Source organism: Ornithorhynchus anatinus, chromosome 14 (genome assembly GCF_004115215.2).
Source record: "Ornithorhynchus anatinus isolate Pmale09 chromosome 14, mOrnAna1.pri.v4, whole genome shotgun sequence".
NCBI classification, from domain to species: Eukaryota; Metazoa; Chordata; class Mammalia; order Monotremata; family Ornithorhynchidae; genus Ornithorhynchus; species Ornithorhynchus anatinus.
Window position 1 is genome coordinate 36,821,299 of NC_041741.1, and position 19,661 is coordinate 36,840,959.

Below are 19,661 nucleotides of genomic sequence, written 5' to 3' on the forward strand. Positions count from 1 at the left end.
GGGATCTCCAGGGATCGTGCCTTCTCCACATACAGCTTTGACCTCTGGTTCTAGACCTCCCTACCTCGCCTTTGTCCTGCCTGAAACCTATCCTCCCCTGTCTTTTCTTGCCCGTCGGCATTAAGTCTCTTGCTTTAGAGAAGCCATGTGGCTCAGGGGAAAGAGCCCGGGCTTGGGAGTCAGAGGTCATGGACTCAAATCCCGAGTCTGCCACTTGTCAGCTGTGTGACTGTGGGCAAGTCACTGAACTTCTCTGAACCTCAGTTCCCTCATTTGTAAAATGGGGATTAAGATTTTAGTCTCACGTGGGACAACCTCATTACCCTGTATCTACCCCAGCTCTTAGAACAGTGCTCTGCACGTAGTAAGCGCTTAACAAGTGCCAACGTTATTATTACTTAAAAAGAATGTAGAATGTTACCAAGTAGTCCCAGGCTGGGGGACCCAAATGCAGCAAATTTCCAGAGTTTGGCCCTCGGATCATCCCGATAACCACAGGTGGTGGTAAGAACAGTTGGGCGGCAGGCGTCATCTTAGCACGTGCAGTGTAAAGGGTTACTTAGAACATATTAAACTGCCACGTACAGCATCATATATTTCTAGTTATTATTTCTTCTGTCAGCAAGTTGCTTCATCAATAATGATCAAGTGTATTTATTGTACTTTTACAAGGTGAAGAGCCCTGAGATGGGTGCTTGGCATCAGGTAATATAAGTAAAAGACACAGCCCTGTCCTCCAGGAGGTTATAACCAGTCATACTTTAATAGGATTGACTAAAATGAGATCAGTGCATTTATAATGAACCTGTTGATGTGCCTCCCATCTGTTTTACCATTTCTTTTCAGTCTTCATTCCAAGTATTTAGACTTGGAAAAAATGTGTGGGTAACACACTGTTTTTGAAGTTTCACAGTATTAAAATCTGAACTCAGAAACAAGGGAATGGCCTTTCTAAATTATTCTATCAGAGTACCATGTTTGGCCACTCCATCAACTGGACACTCCGTGGATTGAACTGCCAATCACGAGCATTCCCCTGGCCTGGGGTTCCTCTCCTATTTTATGATTTCAGGACCTTTATTGTGCTCTGAAATATTAAGCAGGACACTTAGTGATTAAAGGGTGAGGTGAGAGTTCTGAATGATCATTTTTCCCTTTCTTTAGTGGTTTTTTTTTTTCTTCTTTTCCCCTCTAATGAAGCTCTGGGACTTGAACCAAAAAGGATGTCGGAATACAATGTTTGGTCATTCAGATTCAGTCAACCACTGCAAGTTTTCCCCAGATGATAAGTATTTGGCTAGTTGTTCAGCAGATGGGACATTAAAGGTATACTTTTATATTTTCTTAAAATAGCTTGATAAATATTTTCAATAAAATTATCATCGGTTTATTTCTCTACAGTAATCTGTTCTGAGCTCTCATATCTTTTGTAAAGTCCCTGCTCAAGAGCATGTCTTAATAGTCCTTTAGTAAATTTCCAGGAATAATTTAGAATCTTATACGTTCCCTAATTGTATATTTTTTACATATTTAAACACATAGGTGGTCTTTACTCTTGCATTAACAATAATGATAAATACCTGTGCTATTTAAGTGCTTACTGTGTGCCAAGCACTGTAATAAGCCTGAGATTCTGAGAGAGATACATAAAGAATTGCCAATTTGGGGCCAGAGCAGTGGTTCGTCCAGCCTCATGTTCTGTATTTAGGAACTCTTGATACTCCAAGTGTTGACAGCCAGGATAACAAAAGAACGTTATCTATTGAAAGCTATATACATATTTGGTTGCTGAGACTCTCCCGTTTTTCATTTTTAGTAAATTGGCCATGGTTAAGAGAGGGAAGGTTTGTAACTGGGTATACAAATTACTCTTCACCCAAACAGCTGGGGCACCTGCGTGACTGGATGAGAGAGGAAAGGCTAGAGGGAAATAAAATGTGCAGCCCTGGCCGGTTTCTGCATATTTGAAGCCGCAAGGCTTCTTTTGTCACTTCGTCAGATACCGTTTTGGATTCCTGCTTTTCTGGAGCTGTTGCAGCTTTGAAGAGTCCATAAAAGGTAGGGGAGACTGGTCTCCCTCGACAGGGTCCAAAGGTGTATTTGAGGAAAGAGTGCTGCTGGAAGGCCTCAGTAGTCTTAAATAGGCAGGGGGCACGTTGATCCACAAATTGGAATTCCACTCCTAAGTGTTCCCCCGCACATCCCGGTGTAGCATGAAGAGGAGGGAACAGGCTTCAAAAATTCAGAGGTTTTTAGTTTTGATTTTTGTGTTCTGGCTGGATACTAAGGACTTCCCTCGAAAATATGGTAATTCATTAAATTAATTTATGCAGTGGGGTGGGATGACTTGTGGTCATTCTAGAGGTTTGATGTGATGATAATTTTCCCTATTTTTTTTGTTAAAGCTTTGGAAAGTGGCTTCAGCAAATGAGTGGAAAAGCATCGATGTGAGTAAGTTTTTTCAAACTTCAGAACATGAGGAAGATGTGGAAGTTTTGGTGAAGTGTTGTTCGTGGACAACTGATGGTGCCACAATAATGGTGACAGCCAAAAACATGATTTTTGTAAGTGCTGCTTTTAAAGTGATCTTTTTTGCGAGCCTGCACATTTTTGATAGTATATAGTTTTGAGAGGAAAAATATGTAACATAACTGAGACCTTTTTTTGATTACCCTGATGCCCTACTTCATACAGTGTTTCCTTGAATCTGTGTATGACTATTGAAGTCATCAAGAATTATATTGACAGCTGGACTAAACGTGATTTTTTTATATATCCTTGGAAGCTAGATAACTTGGAGATGCATGCCTTTTACCTTCTTTAGAGGAGTTGAGGTCCTTGGGGGAGAAAAATTAAATAATGAGTTGTTTATAGAAACAAATGTCTAATTTTTCTGAAGGATCATTGATGGTTTTATAGGAGCTATGTAGCAGCTAGTACCATGGTCTGACGTTTAAGATGTTTTAGTTAGGGAGGAAAAAAAATGAATATTTTTCTTGGTACTGAATTAATTTTCTTTAACCTTGTATGCATCAAAGAATGACAAAACTGCTGTTGCAGAAGTGTTTTTGAAGATTTTAAAAGATGTGTTTAAGGGAAATTGATTGGAAGGCGAATTTGGAACAGCACACAATGTTCTCCTGCTTCTCAAATCTGTACACTGAATTTCCCTCCCTTTCCATCTTGAATTAAATAAAGCTCCTCTATTTTACTTTCAAAGTGCTGGTTATCATCTCCTTTGGCTACACATCCATTTGTATTTCCTCCCACCTGTTCCCTGTGGGCTAGCCCACTCCTATGGTCAGACCTTTCTTCTAGCCCCTCAGATAATTGGTGCAACCTTCGCAGCAGTCACCAAGCTTCATCTCTTACCACTTTCAAAAACTAATTTTAAAAAAGCCCATCTGTTCGGTGAATCTTTTCAGTTATCATTTGCCTTTCTCTGCCTGACCTGACCTGATTTCCTCTACTCAGTGGAGGTACCCTAAAATCATTTGCAGGGGTCTTCTAGGTTTGTGGCTAGTCCACCCCGTGATTAGTTCCATACATGCTTACAGTAATAATAATAATGATATTTAAGTGCTTACTATGTGCCATTCAGTGTACTCTCCTATTGTGTACTTTGTCATGACAGTGCTCAGTGGAATCTGAGCTACAGCAAGGGCAGGAAAACATATTCACGATAAGCAGAGATCACTTAGAGTAGGGCCTTTCAAGATCAGATGTTGTTTTAATTTAAGCATGTCAGGCATGGTCCCTTTGAAGGGTTAATTTGTCTTTATTCCTGTCGGCTATACTTAAGTTGATGAATGAGTTCCTGCTGTGTGGTTTCTATCAGACATAAGCACAGGTCATAATGTGACTATAAACAACTTCCCCCGTGATGGAGTTTTCTCTCGCATTATCAACTCAATAGGCCTTTTCTTATGAGGTTCTTAGGATATGTTTGCATAAATAAGATTGAGCATTCTTCCAATGCCTTGTTACTCTCTTCTAGTAACAGGCTTTGGGAAGCACATTAACCATTCCTGGGTAAGACTGTTTAATGAAGACTTCATATATTGTTGCAATGAATAGTGGTCTCCCCAAGTGCCTATTTATCATCATTATTATCACTACTATTAACAACTCCACCAGGTATTAACTTACTTGGGAGAAAAAGGCTTATTATTTTTACCAGACATTTTATAAGGAGTTGACTTATTCTTTTTACAGAACATTTTATAAGGAGTTGCATAAACAATGTATTTTAAAGTTGCTTTCCCACATTTTATAACTGCAACTACTAAAAAAAATGTAGCTACTAGTTGGTAAAAATTTGTATTTAATATAATGCAGGTTTGTACTTATAATTTAGGTTCTGCTTGGGTTTAACCTCAAAAGTTTTAAGCTTTGTGCATTGATTTTTATCTATACCATAAATCCACAGCTTTTCGATGTGAAAACTAGTGGCCTGTCAGCAGAAATCCAAACAAGCCATCACAGCACCATACAATACTGTGACTTCTATCCGTGCAGCCACTTGGCAGTAGTTGCCCTGTCACATTACTGTGTGGAGGTAAGTAGTCAAATTCAGTAAACTGTGTTATCTTGTGGCATACGGGATGGGGACAACACGTGTTAACTCGAGAGAATGTATACTCATTGCTAAAGTAGTGAAGAATGTGATAGCTAGTAAATGATGGTTTTGAGTGTTGAAAAGCGAGGCAATTGGATTGTTTTAACAACCTCTAATGACTATTTAAAACTCTAATTTTTTTAAGTTATGGACTGATTCACCTGGCATTAACAATACAACTATTCCAAGTGAACAAGACATTCATTAAGTAATAATAAGTTTGTGATGTACCCTCACTGACCACTGGAACAACCGGAAGAGGAGACTAGGGCCATCCCTCTACCTGTAGATCATTTCCAGTGATTTTTGTCGGGGAGTATCTTGTTAGTATTAAGGTAAGATTCCCAAGCAAGTCAGGAAACAATCTGAGAAAGGAATTTCAGGAAAGAATCTAATCGAAACTCCCTACTTAAATTACTAATATTGGACAGTCTAATCAAGGATAAGACTGTTGTACCTGCCATCGTGTGTGGGTTACAATAATATTTCACACTTTCAGCTCCACTGTGGGTAAAGTGAATATTTTATCAAATTAGAAATTGAGGCCCAAGTCCCACCAAATCGAAAACAGACTGACAGCCCAACAATAAGCATAAATTTGAACTGTTTTAGGCAGCTATTTGGGTCGAGTCATGGACTTTGTGACTGTGTATTTTTTTGTGTTCATTCCTTGCATTTTTGAAAGGTGAAGTGTAATGCTGGTTATTATATTTTTGGTGTTTGTCCTAGTTATGGAATACAGATTCTTGTCTTAAAGTAGCTGACTGTAGAGGACACCTAAGCTGGGTCCATTGTGTGACATTTTCTCCTGATGGATCTTCGTTTTTGACATCTTCTGATGACCAGACAATTAGGGTAAGAAAATTTTTATTTTTAGGAATTTTCTAATGGTACAGTAACTCATTTTCTGCCATTTGGTGATTTGATTAGAGGTGTTAACTTACTGTGTTAAGTAGTTTCTAAGGTAGCTGAATTGCAATTAAATTTCACTCTGTTCTTGACTAAGCTTTGAAAATGAGGAAAAGAGTGAATTAGAATTAGAAATTTCAGTGGCCAGTATGGTTAAGAATTCAGGAATACTGTAAATGTACTTTAATTAAACAACACAGTTACTGGTGTTCTTGTTTATTTCCCCATCAGACTTTCTTTGGCTTTGGCCAGAGTTCAGTGAGGTGTGATGGACTGGGATGTCTTTGTCCCTTCATACTAATCTGATATAGCTCCAGGATTCAATTAGGAGGGACCAGACTACCAGTAATGTCTGCAGTAATGTTTTTCACGCCTCCATCCTTTCCCCCCCCCCCACACCCACACCACACTTTTCTTTCTGGGAATAGGTGGGAATTTGGGAGTCACCCCAAGCGTTCCCCAATTGCTCCACCCCTTGGCCCTCAAATAAGTATAACTCCAAACAGCAAGAGGATCATTCAAAGTCCAACCAGCCATCCCCCCATCCCCCCAGCCCCTTAGCTTCCCAGGAAAATGGGCCCCCAGGAGCTAGCCAAAGCCCTACTACAAGCAGTCACAAAAATAAAATGAGTTTTAGCAAATAAAATATAAATTAATATAAAATGAGTTGTATAATTGTAGACTATAAGCTCCACCCAGCAGACTGTAGATTCCTTGTAGGCAGGGATCGTGTCTATCAGCTCTATGGTATTTTCCCAAGCGCTGAGTTCAGTGCTCTGCACACAGTAAATGATCAATAAATGCCATGGATGGATATCAGTGAACTAAAATTATTTTCAGTGAGGTAATAAGTGGCCAAAATACCTTTCCCTTTCCTGTACTCCTTTCTCCCTTTCCTTTAGGCTTCCTCCTCCTCCTCTCAGAGAATCCCAGGCTTTAGATTTTGCCCTTTCCTTCCTTTCTGTAGGATTTTCAGATGCTGGGGTAGAACTGCTGCTGATGGTTTTACTCATGCAGGGGGTAGGAGCCTCTGGAGTCCTGGGATCCTAATTGTTGGATGATAACCTTCCTCCTGCACCCTGCCCCTGCCCCTCCAGGATTGCTTCTTAACTCCTACTCATAGTGGCTGAGAAATTTCTTCTCCCATTTAAGCAGCTCCCTCCTCTCTTCCAATCTGTCCCTGTGGTTGCCAGTGTTCCAGTTGGAGGCTTCAGCTAAGTATCTAGTACATAATCCAATTAACCTTTCTTTTCCTCAGGGAGGGAGTCATAAGGAGGGAGTTTCCTATCACTTTTAGCAAGATTCTCCTCCCCCTTCTCTTTATGTGCAAGCTAGCTTAAGTGAACGTGAAGAGGGCACTTTGAACTTTCCATTCTAACTTCAAATTGTATTTTTGATTCCGTGGAAATGCTGAACTGAGAGTGAGATCGTATCATGAAAGATATAATCTTTTTACCCTTATTAAAGAACAAACAGTTCAGATTTTTAGAGCTATCAAGTGGCTTATCTTAGCTGGTGGTAAAATTATCTTTAATTTTTTTAACCCAGGTTTGGGATACAAGTAAAGTGTGCAAGAATTCAGCTGTAATGTTAAAGCAAGAAATAGATGTTGTATTCCGGGACAATGAAGTGATGGTTCTTGCTGTTGACAGCCTAAGACATCTGCAAGTGAGTGCATTTTTTTGAAGTAAGGAAATTGGGGAACTATGGAAAAAAATCTCTGGATAGTTTTGTCATTTAGGGATTTAGCTATTCTTTGTTCCTCATTTTGCTCTGAGGCCTAGCAGGATATGATTCAATCCATGGAGCAGTGCACTGATCAGAAATCTTTGGTTGGACCTTTTGAAATGGAGCTAAATCCAAGTACGGTGAGCCTGGGCCAATTTGGAAGTGACTTTGGAATTTCAAAGCCACATTTCCTTAGCAGGGCAAGGGGTGACTATAGTTGAGCAAAGCCCCTTCTCATATGGAGTAGATCCCAATAGAAGTAAGGCCAGGGCCAGTGTGGCTGGGTTCACCTTCAGGTTTAAAACTCCATCATGGTCCCAAGATCAAAAAGGAGCAACGAGGCTGCCTGAACGAAGTTCAGAACTGATTGTTTTGACTTTATGTTGACCCAACTCGTTAGGCTGGCGCTGTACCATGTTTGATTCTCTCTGGGAATGTTAGACATGGTTAGAAGGTGGGGTACCATGTAGTAAATTGCTACCTCAGTGAGTGCACAAGTGGCCTGAATGAGTTTATATTACTACTTAAAGTGCTAACTCCCTGGTTCAAGTTCAAGTTCCCCTGGCTCAATCCTGGTTCAGGTTCCTTCTACAAACTAATATTGACATTATGCTTCTTTCTAATATGCTCAGTGTGTTTCATTCTCCCTCAGCGGGAGAGAGGGTGGACAATGCTGCGGTATCAAGTGGAAGCTTGAGACAGGCTGGCGATATGACTGTCTCAGAGTAACATACAAGTGAACCTGAGAACAGAATCCTCTAATTCTAATTTTGTTTCATTCATTCCAGCTAGACAGTGTTGGGCCTTTGCAGGATTCTATAGGAGAGGGTTTTATGGATCCAAGTCACCTAAAATAATATCTACTGGGTTCATTCTTGCAAGGGTTTAGAAGAGGGGTGAATTTAGAAAAAAAGATACAATTAAGTGAATCACATTGTTGACAATTTTCCTTTCTAATAAGGGCAGCTGTTAAAGAGGAAAGAAAAGATGTTTGCTAAGTCAATCTTCAGTAGAAAACGGCAGATATAATGTAGGAGATGCTTTAATGTAGGAGATGTAGGAGATGTAGCGTGGCTCAGTGGAAAGAGCACGGGCTTGGGAGTCAGAGGTCATGAGTTCAAATCCCAGATCTGCCACTTAGCTGTGTGACTGTGGGCAAGTCACTTAACTTCTCTGTGCCTCAGTTACCTCATCTGCAAAATGGGCATTAACTGTGAGCCTCACGTGGGACAACCTGATTACCCTGTATCTACCCCAGAGCTTAGAACAGTGCTCGGCACATAGTAAGCGCTTAACAAATACCAACATTATTATTTAATAAAACATTATTTAATGTTATAAGTGGAAGTGGTATCATGATGAGTGTATCCTCAATTCTCCCATAATGTGGGAGTTATGTCTCCCATAGAATTTCATAGCTTTCTAAGAAAGTTGTAGTCATCCATATTTTGTGATTTATGTAGTTTTCAACTGAAAACCTTTTTTCAGACCATCACAACCTGCTTCTCTGCCTTAAATTGTTATGGATTTTTTTTTAGCTAATAAATGGAAAAACTGGTCAAACGGATTATTTGACTGAAGCTCAGGAATCTCTCATTTGTTGCTGTTGTCTAAGTCCGACTCTCATATCTCTAGCTTTTGGAGAAGAAGATGGAACTGTCAAGGTAAGAGCCCTACCCTGGCCAGCAGAATATCTATGACTTTGCAGTTCTTTGGTTTCATAGATAATTTATTGTGCTAGGTAAAATGCCTTTGTGATTTAAGAGAAGCAGTGTGGTTTAGTGGAAAGAGCATAGGCTTGGGAGTCAGAGGGTATGGGTTCTAATTCCGGCTCTGCCACCTGTCTGCTGTGTGACCTTGGGCCAGCCGCGCAACTTCTCTGTGCCTTATCTGTAAAATAGGGATTAAGACTCTGAGCCCCACGTGGTGACAACCTGAATACCTTGTATCTATCCCAGTGCTTGGCATGTTTAAGCACTTAATACCATTATTTTTAGTATCTAATACATTTCTGAGCATTCTTTCAAATAAAATTCCTGGGTGGTGGACGGGAGAGAATGCATCTTTCTATCAAACAGTCAATGAGTTTATCTTAATTATCATAGATTACCTTAGAGTTGTCTGATTCCGCTGCCTCGTGATGACCTGTAGAGGGCTTTAATTCCCAGGACCCCTGGTTTCTACTCCCTACTGGCACCTTACTAATGTTTGTTTGCTAAAAGGAGCCTGTGGTCTGAAATATTAGAGTGTTGGAAGGCATTTTGTTTTATATTTGGGTCACCCATGAGTCATATTTGGGTTTCTTAGATTTTGGAGCTCCCAAATGGAAGAATGTTCAAATCCAAGATTAAGCATAAGAAACCTGTACAACACTGCCGATTTACATCAGATGGCAAGACTGTTATTTCAAGCTCTGATGACCCTGTCATTCAGGTGAGAGAGACTATTTAAATTTCTTGATATAAGAATACTAAGATTACTATTGGGTAAATCACATTTTTGGTCCACAAGGAGGTTGTGTTAAAGACTCACTGTATCACTGCTTTTTCATTACAGCAGCGACAGCTGAAAAAAAATCCTTAAAAATTTTCTCCTAATAAAATGGAGAGATCTTAGAGGTTGTACTTTTTATGTAATCCATTCATTTAATTGAAGCTGTTAAAAACTGGTGGGGGCGTGGGGGATGACTAACATTCCAGATAAACATATACGTTTTAGGATGTTACTTAATTCAGAGCATTTCAAACTTGCTCCTAGAAAAACTTTTTAAAAGGTCACCTTTTATGGAGCTTTTATATTGGGCGACTTTTACGATAATTCTGTTTTGATTCAGCCTAGAGCTGGACTTGTTATCCCCACTGGACCTAGTGGTAAAAGGAAGCTCAGAAGACTGCTCCTTTTCCCTCCCCAAATGCCTTTGAAACAAATGAAATCAAACTACAAATATCAACAAAATTGATGAAATCATGAAGGGCTATTGTATTTAGCTTGTCTGAGAGAAAATGAAATCATGAACTTTTATGACCAACCTGCATTTCTGGGTCCCTTGGCAAGGGTCAGCAAATTAAATTGGCTTTGGCTAATTTTTAGAAATATGTGTTAGGGTACATTTCATTTTTATTGTTTTTATTTGTTTCTTTCTGCAGTTTTTTTGCAGTTGAGGTTTTGAACATCCATGGTTTTTGGTGGTTTTTTTTGAATACCATTTTGATTTTCCCAGTGTACACTTATGGCTTTCTTCACCTGTCATTTGATCTCCCTGTGCTTGTGTAGTGTATTGGTAGTTTATTACCATTAATACATATAGGTAAATAACTATAACTGCTTAAGCTTACTATCACCAAAATTTTAGCAGCAATCATGAACTTTTAAAGATACAATTAGTTTCTTGTGTAGTGCTAGTAAACTCTTTAAACAGTGAAAAAGCATTAAGCCATCTTCTGAGTGCTTGAAAACAGGCATAAAATTCAATGTATTATTTTAAAATAAGCTCATTGTGGGCGGGGAACATGTCTATCAATTCTGTTGTGCTCTCCCAAGTGCTTACTACTATGCTGTGCATAGAGTAAGCACTCAAATACCATTGATGATGACAAAATACAATGTATTTATATAATTTATAAATGTAATTGCTTTCCATCAATCTTGAATTTCACCAGGTATTATCGAAGCTAGGCAGTCCTGCACCACCTTTATTTTATACGTTTTGGGTCATACTAATTTTTTTTATATTTGTTGATCACTTACTATGCGTCAGACACTGTTCTAAATGTTTGGGTAGGTACAAGTTAATTAAATCAGACACAGTCCCTGTCCTGCCCAGGGTTCACAGTCCAAGTGGGTGGGAGAACATTTTACATTTGAGGAAACTGAGGCGGAGAGAAGTTAAATGACTTACCCAGAGTCCCACAGCAAACGATTGGCAGAGCCAATGCTTTTATCAACTGCAGGTACTTCCAGGAACTTAAACACAATGATTAGAAAAGGAAACCTGTATTTTCCAAAATTGTTTATGGTTTACAAATGCCTTATTTTCTTTTTAGGTGATTGTGAATAATTATTTTAGGGCACACTGCTCACACAACTCAATTAATAGTCATTTCCAAATTGACTAAAATGTAAATGAATATTTTTCTCCCCAAATCCAAATTAAATAATTCTGTGACATCTTTGTTAATGGATAATGTATAGGAGTACATACCGGTAAAGAAATATTAACCAAATGATCTGTTGGAAGTCTCACTAGTCTTGAGCTCTGGTGGGACAGAACAGGGAGGAGTGGAACCGGAAAGCCTGTATTGTGGAGCCTTGTTTGTGAAGGGTGAAAAACATGATCTCAAACTTTAGCTTTAAAGGTGCCCAAACAGGGTACTGACTGACACATTTTAGCTTCTTTTTTACTCCTTTACCTGGACCCATTTTGTGGTTTCTTACACCTGGAGATGAAGGAGAAACACTCTTAGGTCCTGTGAGAACTCTGCTGAGTGAAGATTGGCACAAACGTTATGCCTCAGAACTCAGGTTAACTGATACAGAAGATGGTGCTTTTCTGGGAAACGATCAAATATGGGGGTCAGTGGAAAGAGCATTGACTTGGCCATATTATTTCTTGTTGACTTTTCTGGATGCAACCCATGGGAAACTTTATTAGATGGTGAACCCACCAGCTTCTCATAGCTTTCCTTTGAATTTTGGAGAGCACTGTAATTCAGTTTGCTCTCAAAAATCAACACAGTAAGCGCTCAATAAATACTATTGATTTACAAAATTATTTTTGTGTACTGGAAAGAAAACCAATTTTGACCATGGCCAAGTCCATTAAGGGGTTTCAATCTCTCCATCTGGAAGTGTGAGTAATTCTACTGATATCCCAAATCTAGAATTATACTATGCTTTGGATGTATTTTGAAAAAATAAAAGGCAAGGTGTGGAGTATTTTATTAATAGAAATGTATTCCTTTGAAATACAGGTGTGGATTTGGCAGACGGAAGAATATGTGTTTCTTCAAGCACACCAAGAATCAGTGAAGGATTTTAGGCTTTTGCAGAATTCAAGATTATTTTCCTGGTCCTTTGATGGAACAATTAAGGTACAGTGCAGTACAAACTTGTTAAAATTGTTCTTTATAATCATACTTAACTCTTCTACCTTTACTCTTAAGTAGCTGGATTGTGGGCAGAGTAAGCACTAAACTTGAAAATTTGGGTGGTAAACAGATGCTCCTATATTCCATTTACCTGAAGCAAATATATTGTTTCTATTTGATACTTGTATTAAAGGGAAGATCAGAGGTATTATTTTGTTAAATCTGTCGTTGCATAACTTATTTGCATCACATCACAACTATTGGAATCTCCACCACTAAGCATTAAGGTTTTATTGCTAGAATTCTGGTACCCCTAAATTTGTTTGCTATTTAAAACAATCTTATACTAAATTAAATCTGTATTCAATTTTTTTTTTTTTTTTGAGGTTTGGAACATTTTGACGGGGAAAGTAGAAAAAGACTTTTTCTGTCATCAAGGTGCAGTTCTGTCTTGTAATATTTCACCGGATGCCACAAAGTTTTCATCTACCTCTGCCGACAAAACTGCCAAGGTGGGTCAGTAGACCAAAAACTACTGTTTATATTGTGGCACTGGTGCTGAGTCCAAATCGTCTAGCCAGTGAAGTTCTATCGCTCATTCCAATGATTACTTTTCTATCAGATACTATCTGCGAAAATCTTTACAGTGTAACCCAGGATATTCATGTTAACAAATTCCATGACTCTTTGTATCATATTTTGGGTCTTGATTATAATTTTGATTTCTGTGCTTCCTGAGTTCTTGAGGCATCAGTAGATTTCCTGTTACAATATTTAGTTAAAAGTTCATGCAGAAGATCTTGAAGTTCAAAAAATCTTCGGCACTGTGTGAGACAGAGACTGTAGACAATAATTATCTTGTTGTCTACCCCAGTACTTAATGTAGTTCTTGGCACATAAATACCACAATTATTATTATTATATCACCATCATCATTATAACAAGATACTTGGAGGAAGGGGCCTTCTTTGACAACCATCCTCATCGTTATGAATGTACCATCTAACACATCCATTTACCATTAACAAAAGTTAATCAGTAGAATTTATTAGCACTGCCCTCAAGAAGTCGACATCCCATAGCCTTTGTAATTCATGGAAGCATTAGATTGTAAACTCCTGTGTCTGCCTCTTAAAATATTCTCCCTAGTCTAGTATCCTGCACATAGATAATCAAAATTATATTAATATTAATGGATTTATTGACCTAGGTATTTATAATTGGTTCTGTGGGTTAAGGACGTTTTCTTGTTAATTTTCATGGGATCTATTTATATTGGTTCCTGATAAAGAATTGACAATGAACTGTTTGTAAGTAAGCATCACCGTCTTCAAATAGGGAGGCTAGTTTGTAAATAATTAAAAGTTACAATATATTTCCAGATTTGGAGTTTTGAGAACTCGTCACTTCTTCATGAACTGAGCGGCCATGAAGGCTGTGTGAGATGTTCTGCCTTTTCTGATGACAGTTCATTACTGGCAACTGGAGATGACAACGGAGAAATAAGGGTACAGCCTTTTTACACCTTCAGAACATTTTAAAAACACGATCCTTTGGTAATAGAAGTTCACAACGCTTTGGAGCCTGTTGCTGACTCGATTAATGGCCCTAAAGTTATTCCTTGTTTGGGCATTATGAGCTGCAGAGAGAAAAAACAGCTACTTTTGAGGATTTAACTCAATCCCTGAAATTTAAAGATGACATTAGAGCACACTTAAGGTTCATTAGCTTTGCTACGGAGTACTAACATTAACGTTACATTAACATTAATTAACAGTAAGTGGAACAAGAGAAGACAGCACTGTAACAAAACACTATGTGCAGAACTAAAGCTTGCTAATACTGCTTTCTACCTTGTTTTATGTCTCTGCAACTCCGAAGTGAATGTATATTTTGTGGCAATTAGAATTAGACATGAAATCTGGTATCATTGTTCTCTTTCCTACTCCAGAGATAGTAGTAAGCTATAATTGTTGAATTTCAATTTCAGAAATGGGTAGGGAGAAAGGAGTTTGGTTCTGGATGTGGGATTGCAATGAAGGTGATCAGAATACCCCCTTCCAGGACACGCTGTGCAAGTCATCTGCAAGTGTTTAGCATTTAGGACCTTCTTAATGCCCTCCATCTCCCTGCTAAATCCAAAAGTCCAGGCCCAGGGACTGCTCAAAGTGTCTTTTGGGGGAGTATTAAGGCTGAGGTGCCTTCACAGCAACATATTTCACTTTCATGTGCTTTTAAAGCAGTGGGCTTGTGGGAAAATAAAAACTGCTTTGAAAATTCCAAATTTTTAAATTAGTTTTTCCTTTGAGGGGTAAAGATCTCCTACTTCATCTCTGTAAAATGGTCCCCTGCCATGTTTCCTGTGTGAATTAGATTATTATACTCTATTTTAGGCTTGGTCATAGGAAACGATAGTAAATATTGAAAAATTAAATTGCTAGGATTAAATATAGAAATGAGGAAAAAATATTAGAAATAGACAAAAATTCATTCAAACATCTGAAGTACTTCCTTTATGTTTTCAAAAGTGGAGCTTTCCTTCTGATTGCTAATTAGAATACATTTATATATAACCATCAATTGGGACCGATGAATACCGTTACTCATTTTCTTTACTATGATTTTTACTGGGATTGGGAAAAGTATTTTGTTTCTTGCTCTTTTTACTGGTTTGTACAAGGCAAAACCCTTCTTCCATTAATGAGTGACTTTTTCCCCCCCTCTAACTTTAGGGTTCCGTTGTTTTAATGTTATTTTATATAAAAAAAGTTGGTAGTTGGGAATGAAATCTTGTCCTTTAGAAAAAGACAGTACAATGTTTGTGAATTGTCCCAATTCCAATACTCTGAAGACCCTAGGTTTCCAAAAGCAGCTACAAGGCTGAAACACCTCTAAAGACCAACTTTGGATAACAGGCTAATGGACTGCATATGACTTTGTTTTAGATATGGGATGTCTCAAAAGGCGAGATCCTCCACTTGTGTGCTCCCGGCCCAGTGGGTGAAGCATCCACTCATGGTGGTTGGGTGACCGACCTCTGCTTTTCCCCCGATAGCAAAATCCTGGTGTCGGCTGGTGGATTCCTTAAGGTAAAGTACCTGGTTAATAATAATAATGTTGGTATTTGTTAACTATATGCCGAGCACTGTTCTAAGCGCTGGGGGAGATACAAGGTAATTTAAGTTGTCCCACATGAGCCTCACAGTCTTAATCCCCATTTTCCAGATGAGATAACTGAGGCACCAAGAAGTTAAGTGACTTTCCCAAAGTCACACAGCTGACAAGTGGCGGGGCCAGGATTAGAACCCATGACATCTGAATCCTAAGCCCGGGCTCTTTCCACTGAGCCACGCTGCTTCTCTAGGTCCAGCAGAAAGTGGGACCATTGAAGGAGTAACTGTACAATAAAAATGGCATTTGTTAAGTGCTTACTATGGGCCAAGCACTGCAGTTATGATGTGACCAAGTCATTTGACTCCCCAAAGCCTCAAGTAGTACAGTGGGGATGTTAGAACTGATAATATATTAATCATTATTAATAACAGTATATTATTACTATAGCTGGTTTGCATCAGTGCTGGCATGATAAACGATTATATCTTTAAAGTGAACAGTTTGGGATAAAGAACTACATTGCCATTACACTACTACTATCTTGAGCACGAAGAGCTAAACGCCCAGCGGCATTTTGAATATTTTAGGGTAAATGTTATGAAGGTTATTTTATTTTAGTATTAGATGAAAAATAGACTTGAGCTTATTGCAATAGAGTGCAAATTGAATTTACATAGAACTGGTAATGTGCATATCCTAAAGCACTGGGCAAATTAAAAATAAAAGGAACAGCTGTGAAAATATACCACAAAAAAGGGTATTTGGGCCTGTTTATGCTCTACCGAGACAGCATAAATTGATTAGCAGTAAGATAAAGTTGGTACAAAATAGATGAAATAGGTTATGTCACACACTGGGAAATTCAAATCAAATATAAATCTCAATGTCGATGCATTAACACACACTTAAACTCACATTTGTGTGTTAGTATATACAGCATGAATTGTTTATGTACGTTCGTGTCACGGTCAATTGGACTTCTTGAGTGCTTACTATGTGCACAGCACTGTACTGAGTGCTTGGGAGAGTACACTATAACAACAAATTCGCTGCCCATAACAAGCCTACATTCTTGAGGGGGAGATAGAAAATATAAATAAATAAATAATCACAGAGAATGTGACCATGTTAACAGGAGGGCTTTTGGGGAGAAGGTGAATCAAATCTCACCCGTGGACTGTTGCAGAACTGTTGTTCCAGGCTCTTATTTGCTTCCTTGACACGTTCCTGTGCAAGGAAGAATTAAGGTGAAGTGTGATTTTATAGAATATGGCCCCTTGCCCACCAGCTTGCCTTTTACTGGTCAGCAAAAATTTGTATTTTTGAGAAGATCAAGACTTCTCTATCTGAAAAGGTGAAGGTAGATCCTGGATGTGGTTGAGATTATCAAAACTATAAAAGGTATGGCAAGAACACAACCGGAGTTGTTCACCAGGTCTCACAGAGGCCCAAAGGAGTGCCTGCTGAAGCAAACAAAGAGGGAAACACATTCAGGTGGCTGAAGAGTAGTGAGGGGGAAACTTGGTGTTGTTAAGAGCTTTCTCAAATAAGGATATATTTCAGACATCTGGTCAAGAGTGGTGGGGTTAGGGTGACAGTGGGAATGAAGAGCTATTATTTTGGTTTTATTCTTTATGCTAAATAATTAGCTGATTCTGACACTATCCATTTTATCTTCACAGTGGTGGAATATGGACACAGGAGAATCCTTACAGACCTTTTACACAAATGGAACCAATCTCAAGACAATATTTGTGTCTCCTAGTTTCAAATCTTATGTTACCGTTGATAATCTTGGCATTTTATATGTTCTACAGATGTTGGAGTGAAATGATGTAAGACCTTTTTATATTGCCATTCAGAAGTCCATATTTCAAATTTTGTAAAGCTGTGATGTCTTTTACAGTATTTCATTCATCGATGAATATGTATGTAGCTTCCCCCCCAATGAATATCCATTTAATTTTGTTTTCCTTGACTATTTCTTACTTGCAAATGAAAATCTGTAGCTTGCTAGACTGTTACGCCTTGTCTTAAAGATGAATTCATTTAAGTTGAAATAATGTAATGCATACAATTCACGTTTCGGTTGCTGTTTGACTCTTACCGTTGCAGTCTTGGCATCAAATCTTCTGTGGGTCCTAAATTGCTGGTGTTCAGTATGAGCCTCAGACTTTTTATCAGTTAGAAATTTTCGGTAGCTTACCTCGTCCATACAGTGCAGGGTCATCATGAACCTCAGTGTGCTGTAGAAATACAACCATCAGCACTGCATTCGCAATTCGTATTAAAATCTTGGTAGCTAAATTTTAAAGAATTTTGTAGGGAACATCCATTTTGGAAATGGAAAGGGGTAGTACATTTTGCTGTTTCTATGCAAAGGAATACTCATCTCTCGAACCTCATCAGTTAGGTCAAAGAGAAATGCTTCAAGTGATAGGAATTTGCCAACTGCAAGGCCCAAGAAAAAGGCTTTTTAGTTGTATTAGACATCTGATGGAAATGTGTTATACACTTCCACCTACACAACAACCTTTACTTCGAACAAGTTTGCTTTTTTATTCTGCGGCTCTTACTATGTAAGTGTGTGTTGAAAGTTATTTGTATAATTTATGTGGTTTGATTGTTGACCTAGCTTTTTAAAATAAAATCAAATTTTTTTAAGACTCTACAATCCAATCAGATGACTCGTTTTTACGTAAATGTAATCAATGTAGGTTTGTCTACATTGAAGGGAAGGAATGTTTTCCCAGCTCTTTACCTTGTCCAGAATATTTTGAGTCATCGGAAATCCACGTGCCCTCCCCTTCTTTAGTTTGTCACTTTCCTCTTAAGGCAGGTTTTCCTCATTGGTCACTTTGGACATTTTTGCCACCATTAGACCCATCCTCTTTTCTTGTTCCAACTGGGAAAAATGCATCTGCCTAGATAATCGATACGTCCATAGAGCCAGAGGAGTCTTGATTATTAAGCAATTATTATGGATTTTATCATTCATTATTAATATTATTAACTACAGGGCTTATACACAAACATATTAGTTATTCCTAGATACATTTCTTCCAGGGTACAAGAACTACTCCCAGTTCCAACCACCCCACAGTATGTAAAACCTGTGCTGTTTTCTGACTTGTTCCAGCATACACAAACCCCACCTCAGTGATACATCCAATCACTGCCAGTAAGTCAGTTTTCCTCTCCTTTCTCTCTTCCTCAAGCTGTCATGCCTCTATCTTCTCTCACTTTAAACTAATCGGTCAGTCAAGCTTATTTATTGAAAACTCACTGTGAGCAGAACACTGTACTAAGCGCTTGGGAGAATACAATATGACAAATAGACACATTCCCTGCCCACAGCCAGTGTAACACCAGACACCACTGTCACTGTGCTGCCCACTACGTTTCCCATCCTAGCCAAAGCTTTGGGGGTGTAACAGTCAACGGGAACAGGAGAAAGGGAGAGGGATTTACGATGTAATGTTTACTTACTTGTAGTGCTTGGCCATCATATAGGAGCTGGTACTAAATGGAACCCAATAAATTGCACAAACTTGCACCGTGATACAACTCTATACAATATTTTCAAGGACCATAATCGAGTTATATCTTATGCTATGCCTGGATTTCTTAAGAGTTCTTATATAAACAGACCATTTTTGTTTCTGCTGATCACAGAATCCAATTCCCAACTGATAATGGACCAATTTTATTTTTGCAATTTTTATAAATTCATTATAGTTTTGATTTTTCTTAATGTATTTCTCATTCTAAAAATAAAAACCACATATAGTACTTCATTACAATGGCATGAAATCTTTTTTAGGACTAGCCCCAAAGCATTTTAGTCATTAAATGTGTGACTATCGTAATTCACTTACCTCTTAGAGAAAGAAAGAATTTGCTGGTAATTCTTATGTAAAGGAAGACTAAATTCAAGATTCCTCATTTCAATCCATCAGTCGATAGTATTGGTTGAGGAACTACTGCTGGGTGTGGAGTACTGTATCATGCACTTACTTGAGAGAGTACTACAATAGAATTAGTAGGTAAAATCATTGTGCTCAAGGAGTTTACAATCCAGCAGGAATCAGACAATAGAATAAATTACAGGAAAAAGAAAAATAAGTTTTATGCATAAGTGCTTAGGATGGCCCACAAGTGCTAAAACGGCAGGTGGGGATTGATATTTTTCTGTTTTGGAGAAA

General features: G+C 38.4%; 1 protein-coding gene across 4 annotated transcripts in view; it reads left to right on the top strand.

The window, feature by feature from the left end:
* APAF1 (apoptotic peptidase activating factor 1) overlaps window positions 1-18,130 on the top strand; it is a 50,550-nt gene extending 32,420 nt beyond the window's left edge. For 2 of the 4 annotated variants that reach the window (XM_029078911.2, XM_029078910.2), the window contains 12 exons: window positions 1,201-1,326; window positions 2,406-2,564; window positions 4,430-4,558; window positions 5,348-5,473; window positions 7,076-7,195; window positions 8,794-8,919; window positions 9,563-9,688; window positions 12,226-12,345; window positions 12,729-12,854; window positions 13,725-13,850; window positions 15,288-15,431; window positions 17,139-18,130. In XM_029078911.2, the coding sequence (XP_028934744.1) occupies window positions 1,201-1,326; window positions 2,406-2,564; window positions 4,430-4,558; window positions 5,348-5,473; window positions 7,076-7,195; window positions 8,794-8,919; window positions 9,563-9,688; window positions 12,226-12,345; window positions 12,729-12,854; window positions 13,725-13,850; window positions 15,288-15,431; window positions 17,139-17,285 (1,575 nt within the window). In that variant the 3' untranslated portion in view covers window positions 17,286-18,130. Of the gene's footprint in view, window positions 1-1,200; window positions 1,327-1,884; window positions 2,059-2,405; window positions 2,565-4,429; window positions 4,559-4,763; window positions 4,954-5,347; window positions 5,474-7,075; window positions 7,196-8,793; window positions 8,920-9,562; window positions 9,689-12,225; window positions 12,346-12,728; window positions 12,855-13,724; window positions 13,851-15,287; window positions 15,432-17,138 lie in introns of those variants that run through there. The other 2 variants (XR_005660759.1, XR_005660760.1) reach the window with 2 other exon arrangements.
* Window positions 18,131-19,661: the final 1,531 nt, after the last annotated feature.